The sequence below is a fragment of the Silene latifolia genome, chromosome X (assembly GCF_048544455.1).
Source record: "Silene latifolia isolate original U9 population chromosome X, ASM4854445v1, whole genome shotgun sequence".
In the NCBI taxonomy this organism is placed as follows: domain Eukaryota; kingdom Viridiplantae; phylum Streptophyta; class Magnoliopsida; order Caryophyllales; family Caryophyllaceae; genus Silene; species Silene latifolia.
The window spans coordinates 113,128,542-113,138,143 of NC_133537.1; the positions used below are offsets into that span (position 1 = coordinate 113,128,542).

Genomic DNA, 9,602 nt, shown 5'->3' on the forward strand with positions numbered 1-9,602 from the left:
GTTCCTACTTTGAAGGTTGCCCTCAGGGTGGCTAGTGCGTCTGCTTCTGCATTCTGGTCCCTGGGGATTTGCTTGATGTTGAATGTGACGAATCTGATTTTCAATTCCTTTGCTACGTCTAGGTATGCCATCATCCTGGGATCCCTGGCCTCATAGCAATCATTAACATGGTTAACTATAAGTTTAGAATCACTGCAAACCTGAAGGTGTCTGATTTTCAGATCTAGAGCCAGCTTCAGACCCAGGATCAGTGCCTCATATTCTGCTTCGTTGTTTGTGGCTTTGAATTCACATCGTACGGCCTGGACTATGAGATCTCCCCGGGGTGATTTGAGGACCAGTCCTACTCCTGCTCCTTTGGCGTTGGAGATTCCGTCCACATGTAGCTCCCATACTTACTCTCCTTTATCTTCTTCCAGATTCAGAATGTCCTGTTCGCCCTGGGTCTGGAGTGCTGGGCAGAAGTCAGACACAAAGTCTACCAGAGCCTGAGACTTTATGGCCGTACGGGGTTCAAAATTCAAATCGTAACCGCTCAAGTGCACGGACCATTTAGCCATTCTTCCTGACAATTCTGGTTTTCTCATGATAGTTTTAAGAGGATAATTAGTTATCACAGAAATTGTATGAGACTCGAAGTAGGGACGCAATTTATGGGATGCAGTAACTAGTGCAAGGACAAGTTTTTCTAGTGACGTGTACCTGGTCTCTGCTGGAAGCAGAGACTTACTGATGTAATATACTGGATGCTGTGATCCTTCCTGCTCTCGTACTAGTACTACTCGACTGCCGCTTCTGTGGATCGCGGATACGAGGAACAGTGGTTCTCCGGCTCGCCCGACGGAGAGGTGGGGTGCTGAGATAACGCTTCAGCTCCTGAAATGCTTTCTCGTGATCATCCGTCCACTCAAATCTTTGGCTTTTCCTGAGTACATCATAAAATAGTCTGCATCTGTCCGAGGATCTGGATATGAATCTGTTCAAGGCTGCCACTCTTCCAGTCAGGCGCTGGACGTCTTTCGGTTTCTGTGGTGACTCCAGCTGCATAATTGCTCTGATTTGTTCGGTGCTGGCCTCAATCCCCCTCTGGGTCACCATATACCCCAGAAATTTTCCACAGGATACTCCAAAGCTACACTTCGTAGGATTCAGCTTCATTTGGTATTTTCTGAGGGTATTGAAAGTTTCTGCCAGGTGCTGGTGGTGTTGTGAAGCCTGCTTCGATTTGACGACCATATCGTCTATGTATACTTCCATAGTTTGGCCTATTTGCTCTTTAAACATCATGTTTACCAGCCTCTGATAGGTAGATCCTGCATTTTTCAGTCCAAAAGGCATGACATTATAACAGTAGATACCTCGCTCGGATCTGAATGCTGTCTTTTCCTGGTCACTGGGGTGCATCTTTATCTGGTTATATCCGCTCTAGGCATCCAGGAATGTCAGCATCTCGTGCCCTGCAGTGGCATCCACCATGACATCTATGTGTGGTAGTGGAAATGGATCCTTTGGGCAAGCTTTATTTAAATCCGTAAAATCGACGCAGACCCTCCACTTGCCATTCTTCTTCGGAACCACCACCACATTAGACAACCATTCTGGATACTTTACCTCTCGAATTTTTCTTGCAGCAAGCAGGTTATCTACCTCTTTGTTTATGACTTGGTTCCTTTCAGAAGAAAATTTTCTTCTTTTCTGCTACACAGGTTTATAGCTTGGATCCACACTTAGCTTGTGAGTTATCACCCTTGGGTCTATCCCTATCATATCATCATGTTACCAAGCAAAGCAGTCTATGTTAGTTCTCAATAACCGAACGAGTTCTTCACGAATTTTACCTGTACATTCAGATCCAATGAGAACAGTTCGCTCTGGATGCAGCGCGTCCAGGATGACTTCATCCAACTCTGCCTACTGAGGCTCAATGTACTCATCCTGGATGCGCTGGCTCTGTAATTGTTATGCGGGCGAACCGGTTGTTGGCTTTAGAGCCACCTTGTAGCAATCCTTAGCTTCTTCCTGGTCCCCACGTATCTCTTGCACCCCCCAAGGTGTTGGAAACTTCAGGCATTGGTGGTACGTTGAGGGAATTGCTTTCATCTCGTCGATCCAGGGCCTGCCAAGGATCACATTGTAAGTAGAGGGTCCATCAATAACCAGATACCTTACCTGTTTGTTTACACCCCCGGCGTAGGTTGGGATGATGATTTCTCCTAGGGAGTGCTTTGTTAAGCCACTGAAACCAACCAAGGGAATTGCCTTCTTTGCTAGATCTTTCTCGGTGAATCCCATTCCTTTGAGTGTCTCCATCATGATCAAGTTGACGGAGCTTCCGACATCCACCAGGATCTTCTTCACCTTGCAATTTCCTTTGGGAAGCGTGATGATTAGGGCATCATGGTGTTGTTCTGGTGCAGACCCTGCGTCTGTTTCGTCAAAGTTGACTGACGGCAGATTCTGGTGGTTAGTCCTGCAGGAGCTTTCCGGTCTGTCTCCTTTAGTTCTGGTTGCATGCCTCTTAGGCTGTTTGAATAGGTCGGCCCACACTTTTGACTCCGATCCACCTGTAATAACATTCACAGTTCTAGTGCAATGAGGAGGAGGGGAGGGCAGAACCTGATCTGCTGAGTTTACTCTAGTTGTGTTTCTGGGTAGGAGATGATCCAGGTTTCCTTGGTCATAGTGGAATTTGACTTCCTTTATGAGGGAGTGGTATTCATCGGTGTTGTGGGTGTTGCTGCCGTGGAACTCGCACTTCTTTCCTGTGTCCCTGCTGCTAGGGTTTCCTTCTGGAAGTTTCGGCCATCTGACTCTACGTCCCAGCTCTTTCAAGGCTTTGAATAGTCCTGCAAGATTGGTGGTAAAACCATACTCACTTACTTTCGGAGGCAGATCTGCTTCGCTCTTTCCTTCGGAATTTCCAGATACTCTATTCACTCTCCTGTTGTAGGGTTTGGGTCTTTCACTCTTTTTCTCTACTGGAGCTTTTCTGGATACTGGGTCTGAATCGTAAGTGCTTCTTACGGGTGCAGCGTCTTCCTCCAGCCTCATGACAGCAATTGCCTTTGATTGTAGCTCCTCAAAAGTAGTGCATGGATGCATGGTTAGGTCCTTGTATAGCTGTGAATCCTGGTGCAATCCTCGGCGGAAGGCTTGTATAGCGGTTGCTATATCGCACCTCGGAATTGACACTTTCTCCTTGTTGAACCTGTTCAAGTAATCACGGGTAGATTCCTCAAACCCTTGCACTATCCGGTAGAGATCACTTTGTCCTTCTCGCTTTCAACTTTGAACTATTTGGTTGAAGGCATTGACTAGGTCGGTGAAGTGGATATGCTCTTGTTCGAGAGGGCCGACGAACCACTTTGCAGGTGCTCCGACGGTGTTGATCGAATCCCTTGCACATACAAGCTTCCTTTAGAGATCCGATTGCGGTTATCACCATCATTTTTCGCTTGTAGTGGCGATATGGTCAAGTGGATCGTGGTTCCATCATAGAGTGTCATAGTGGCGGCACACATCCTTTAGGAACACCGACTAGGGCTATATCATCCACGAAAGGTGAGTCTGCGTGTTGTCTCGTTTGCTTTCTCCGGCGGACGGGACTATGGTGGTATCATATACATCAGCTCCCTCAGCTCCTGGTATTGTTGTTCCAGCGAATTACCTGCTCCTGCAAGAGGGTTAGAAACAGGCGGAAAGGAACCAACAGGTGTACCTCCTAGCTAGGGTGCTCCAGAATATTGTCCTGGTGCTGGGTGACTGGTTACTGGTGTTGCACTGATTATGGATCCAGGCTGCCACCCTGGTGTCTGTTGTAATCCACCGATCCAGGCTCCACTGGTGAACTGGTTGCAAGATGGAATCGCTGCATTGAGGACAGGTCCAGATTGCCATCCTGGTGTCTGATGTGCGGGGGTACCTGAAAAGGGTGGAAGGTCGGATCCTGAAGGGGTGCTAAACGAAGTGTTACCTGTTGTCTGCTGCAGACTGGGTGGGTTATCAAATGACAGGCATCCCAATCCTCTGGGCTCAATTGGTTCGCTGGGTGCTATTCCTGCTAGGTCTAGTCTGGTGACTAGTTCTGATGGAATTGATCGACCCGATCCTCCACCGCTGGTTCTGGTCGGAGCCTCTGGTGCTGATGCTGGTCTGGGCTGGACCGCTGTTACGATCTGAGCAATCAGGTTCTGGTTGTCCTTCCTTAGATCCTCAACGGCCCGACGCAGAGTGTACATCCCCTGAATCATCACCTGCATCGGATCAAGCGCTGGAGATCCTCTGCTTCGGAGAACTTCCGTGCCTGAGCCTTCCTGGGTCTGTCTCCTGGATACAGCTTCACTTCTGCTGGGGCTGCTCTCCCTACTGGATTTGGACTGACTGGATGCACTTGCTGCCTTCGGAATCTGCGGTGGCTTCTGAAGCTGGGGCATGGCTCTGGTTGACACGCTGACGGGGATCGTCTGGCTGGACGTTGGGGGTGCGCTGACTGATCTTGCGGACGCAGAGGTAGGTCCTGCCCCAGAGGACAGGGCTGACATGCTCTGGCTGCTGGGAGGGTTCTGGTTGGTTCCAGACATGGTGGCGGCTGGTTCGGTCTTGTGAGTTTTGGCTATAGAAAATGATCACTATGCCCCACGGTGGGCGCCAAATTGTTTTGGTAAAAATTTACCGGTTATGAATTAATTATGTGAATGATAGTGAATATCCTAAATGCCAATTACGATTTGAATGCAGCGATAAGAACAACGTAAGAAAGACAAACGAAAAGAATGACCCGAAGGATTTTTGGTGACGCGGAAAACCCGGTGTGGGAACAACCGCGGGGGGAGTCGAAATCCCGCCAACTTTGCACTATAATCGGTGTAAAATGTCCAAGTAAGGAAATACAATTATATTATTGTTAGTGAAATATTGCTGGTCGTTATTGGGATTTTTAGGAGGGAAGTGCTGCTTGATTTTAGCGTCGAATGCCCCTTGTGTGCTAGTCTTCTCATCCTTATATAGTTGCTGGAATCGGACCTAGGGTTACTAAACTTCTCCCTGCATCTGCTCCTGGAATCTAGGACTGTTACCATGAAGATAGGTAACAGTTGTTGAAAGAGTCCAAGCCCAATCTTCCCTTTCTTTTGTACGTGGGTTTCTTCCTTGGCCCATATTATATTGTGTTTGTTGCTTTTTGATTCCATGGTCCACGATGTGCCACCTCAGCGATTCCTCTCTCCTCTCATCCACCAATTACCGCGCGCCACGTTGTCACTCTTTAGCCACTTTTTCTGCCAGTAGAAAAATGCCACGTCACAGGTGTTAAGTGGTATTTTTATCCATAACACCACTCATTAAAAAGCTCATCAATAAGATCATGATTCCAAGAATACGAAGGTAATATAAGGTCATTTACCGTCAGCCTAGTCATCGGATCAGGTGGAGATAATCTGAGACTGGTAACCCAGGGACGGGGTAATCCGTTAATCCATTTTGAGTTCTATATATTAAGACTAGAATCGGTACCAATTTTCCAGCCTAAGTTTGGCAAAACAAGCTCAAGACCAAATAAAATACTTTTACATCCCCGGAAAGCCTTTGAACCATTTTTAATAGAGTCGGGATAAATAAGAGTGTTATTACGTAATATCATGTTAAAAAAACATGCGGCTCAGTAAAGAGTTTTTGGCTGCTTAATTTTCCAAGCCAACCTACCCAAAAACGCCTGGTTCCTACACTTGATATTATGGATACCAAGCTTCCTGCAGGTTTTTGGTAAACTTAAGAAATTCTTACTCCACCAGTGTATAGTCTTAGATTTCGTTCCAGACTTCAAGCCCACTAGAAATATGACAATAAAGAATAGATCTTATTTGCCACGCTTAACGGTATTTTAAAAATCGATAGAACAAAATTAGAGATGGTGGAAAAAACAGAAGAAATCAAAGTCAATCGTCCAGCCGGAGAAAGAAAGATTATGTTCCAAAAGGATACACGTTTATTAACCTTTTCGATCAAATCATTGAAAATAGTCTTTTTAGAGGAGCAAAAATCCGACTCAATACCCAGGAATTTCCCTATACCCTTATTATGCCCAATTCGCAAAATTCTCAGACCACGGCTAACCGACTGCACAGTAGACTAGGGCTGAAAATAATACCTGATTTCAATTCATTCATAATCTGCTCCGAAGCTTAACAATAATCATCAAGAATTCTCTTTTGTCTCAAAAAAGCCCCACCTTTATCTTGGAGAAAGAAAATCGAGCCATCTGCAAAGAAAATATGAGAAATTGAAACATTTTCATTTACCAAGGAGCCTTTAGCAAGACCTTCCCTAGCAAATAAGGGCGTTACCATGTCGACTGCCCAAGGTAGTACATATCAATAAGACCATAACAAAACATTTAAAGTTGATTATTAAACAAAGGCAATACAATTACAATCCAATCCCAAACTCCAAAATACGTTTATTAAAAAAGTAAAACATAGTGTCATCTAAACCAGCGGAAGCTATGACTAAGTGACTCTCTCGTCATGTGCCCATCCAATCCCGCATACAAGCTATACAAATCATCACCTGATATAACTCATTGCTCGCCATTTTCCGGATATATCAAATGGATCATACATCAGAGTTAAAAACTACATCAAGGTCAGTATGTAACAATCATACAATTAATCACAAGTACAAAGATACGATCACATACAATAATCCACAAAAAACTCAAATCTCATCCTTCATCTCGACAACTCCATAGTAACCCGTGTGCGAACAGTAGCACGGAACACCAATGTCTCTCACTCCAGCGAGTAAGCCTGGCTCTTACCGTAGCGAGCAAACAACCTATGTCGATGTCCGGCTGCAGTACTGAACATCAATAGCCCCACTTATCGTAGTGAGCATGCCCAAATCCTTAATATGCACATCCTCCAGGTGACGGGAGTCACAAGGAGCGATACTGGGGATGAAGTCAATCTCCCGGTATTGTTTCACAATCACCTCAATCACCATTAAATAATCACGATACAATCACATAATAACTATAATCATCCAATCATATAAACATATCACCACATCAATCTCATAATCAATCATATAACTGAACTGAGTAGGAAAACTTTATCTTTTACTGATCCAAGCATAACTAAACGCATTCCAATAATAAAAAACCAAGTAATCAATCAAAATCGATCTTCTTATGAATCCAATACCTACAAACAATAATTGCATAAAATTATTAACTACCCTTCATTAATCGATCTAGTATATATACACCAATTACTAATTCTCATAGTTCAAAAGATTAAGTACAAACTTGATTTAACAAATAAAAAGATGTTTAACCTAGAGAGAGAAAGTGAGAAAGTCGTCGTCTCAAAAAAATGTTAACGTAAAGATTTCTGTGTCATCATTGCAAATGGATCATCCAAATCTGCTAGTAATAAACACCATAGTACAAACAAATAATCTGTTACATCAACATTAATTAGGGCTGCAAAACAAATTGTTTTGATTGGTCCTGATGTGGACGTTGATGAGGGAAAAAAACACAGGAATATTAGTGAAATCAATGGCATTCCCGCATTGTCCATGGAGGATGGCATGGTGGAGGATGTTCTTGACGATTTTGATTCTGATCCAGATGGTGAGGAGGAAGGGAGTTGGTATCAGCGGCATGGAAGGAAAGTCATTATAACAACCCGACCCACCACGGTCGTAACACAACCCCAATAAGATGGGATGTGTACCTTTGGGCCCATTACTTGTTCTCACTTAAGCCCAAAAGCACAAGGCCTTGTTACTAAGTGGTGGGTGGAATCCCTTGTAAACATATCACAACCTCCTCAATTCCCCGATGTGGGACAACCTTACTCTCAATAACTTGGGGTGTTACAATCTCCCCCACTTAAAGAACACAATATCCTCGTTGTGCCTCCAACTTGCCCGCAGCCAAGCCCAAAATCCTCCCCCTCTAGGTGTGTGACTCGGGTACTCCCAACCACGGGCTCACCACACGGTCGTAGGGTCGCTCTGATACCATTTATAACAACCCGGCCCACCACGGTCGTAACACAACCCCAATAAGATGGGATGTGTACCTTTGGGCCCATTACTTGTCCTCACTTAAGCCCAAAAGCACAAGGCCTTGTTACTAAGTGGTGGGTGGAATCCCTTATAAACATATCACAACCTCCTCAATTCCCCGATGTGGGACAACCTTACTCTCAATAACTTGGGGTGTTACAATCATGGAGTTGATTGATGAGGAACCTGTTGAACTGCTCCGGCTTTTTGAGGAGGATGTGCATAAGGAAATTGAGTACTGGAAGCAGGCCGTGTATGGCTTTGTAGTTGGGGCCAATCCTCCATGACAAATCATGGAAGGCTTCCTGAAAAGAATATGGAGCAAACATGTTATTGACAAGTTATCATTCCTTCCTAATGGGGTGTTCATAGCAAGATTTCAATCAGATGCCATGAAGCAGGCAGTTCTTAACAATGGATACTTTTTGTGTGATAATAAGCCCATGATTATCAAGCCTTGGATGCCTGACATTGAACTAGTAAAAGAGGAAGTCAAGTGTGTTCCTGCGTGGGTAAAGCTCCATAAACTACCTCTTAAGTTTTGGGGTAAAAGTCTGGTTAAATGGGCTAACCTGGTGGGTAAATTTATCAAAAGTGATGAAGCCACAATGTAGAAGACTCGACTAGGGTTTGCTCGTGTCATGGTGGAGTTGAAAATTGACCAGAAATTTCCTGACTCAATCAAATTCCTAGACGAGAAACAACAAGTAATTGAGATACAAAAAGGATATGAATGGAAACCTATCTTGTGCACCAAATGCAAACAGTTGGGACATGCCAAAGAGACTTGTAGGGAGGGTAAGAAAATGATTCAAACAAAGCCAATCAGGAAGGAATGGAGACCTATTAAAAAGGTTGAGGCCCCTACTATGACATAGCCTGCAAGTATCCAGATTGAACAACAACATGCAACAACAGAGGTACACAATAATGATCAGGTGGTTGCAGAGATAATCAAAACTCCAGCGCACAGGCCAGGATTGAGTAATGATGGTTCTCTGTCTCCTATTAAAATCAATAGACAAGGGATCTCAATAGCAAGCAGAGTCAATTCAGGTTCTCCTACATATATGGAGGCTTTGAGTGGTTCCAAAACCCCTAAACAAGGTATTGGAGTAAATGGTAATGGTTCCCTTTCCCCTAACCCATGATAAATATAGGGTTTTGGAATGTGAGGGGGATGAAAAAGTTGGACAAGCAAATAAAGGTACATAATTTTTTGAGTTCAAATAATGTTGGTCTTTTTGGTTTATTAGAGACAAAAATAAAACCTAATAACGTAAATAAAGCAGTTTCTACTGTTTTTAATGATTGGAGTGTTACAACTAACTCAGCCTATCATGTTGGAGGAAGAATATGGGTGGTCTGGAAGCCTCAGTACTTTGATATTATTTTTCTACAATATGATGCTCAGTTTATACACATGGAAGTTGAGGACAGAAATTCTACTCTGAAGTTCTATTATACTATTGTCTATGCCTTCAATGGGATTACTAAAAGGGAACCCTTATGGGCTAACATAAAGAGGT

At 44.1% G+C, this 9,602-nt stretch overlaps 1 protein-coding gene across 1 annotated transcript; it reads right to left on the reverse strand.

Annotated features, from left to right (window-relative positions):
- Positions 1-1,276: 1,276 nt before the first annotated feature.
- On the reverse strand, positions 1,277-3,102 carry LOC141618126 (uncharacterized). Its single transcript, XM_074435238.1, has 2 exons — positions 2,165-3,102; positions 1,277-1,313 (listed from the first exon to the last, which is right to left on the reverse strand). The coding sequence occupies exons 1-2, from the start codon at positions 3,100-3,102 to the stop codon at positions 1,277-1,279; spliced, it is 975 nt and encodes a 324-aa protein (XP_074291339.1).
- Positions 3,103-9,602: the final 6,500 nt, after the last annotated feature.

What these genes read in the sequence shown, in the direction of transcription:
- LOC141618126 (XM_074435238.1), bottom strand. Translation starts at nt 3,102, where the DNA reads ATGCATCCATGCACTACTTTTGAGGAGCTACAATCAAAGGCAATTGCT. An exon ending in GGTGTAAACAAACAGGTAAG is followed by an intron (nt 1,314 to 2,164) that starts GTATCTGGTTAT and finishes TGAAAAATGCAG; the next exon opens with GATCTACCTATCAGAGGCTG.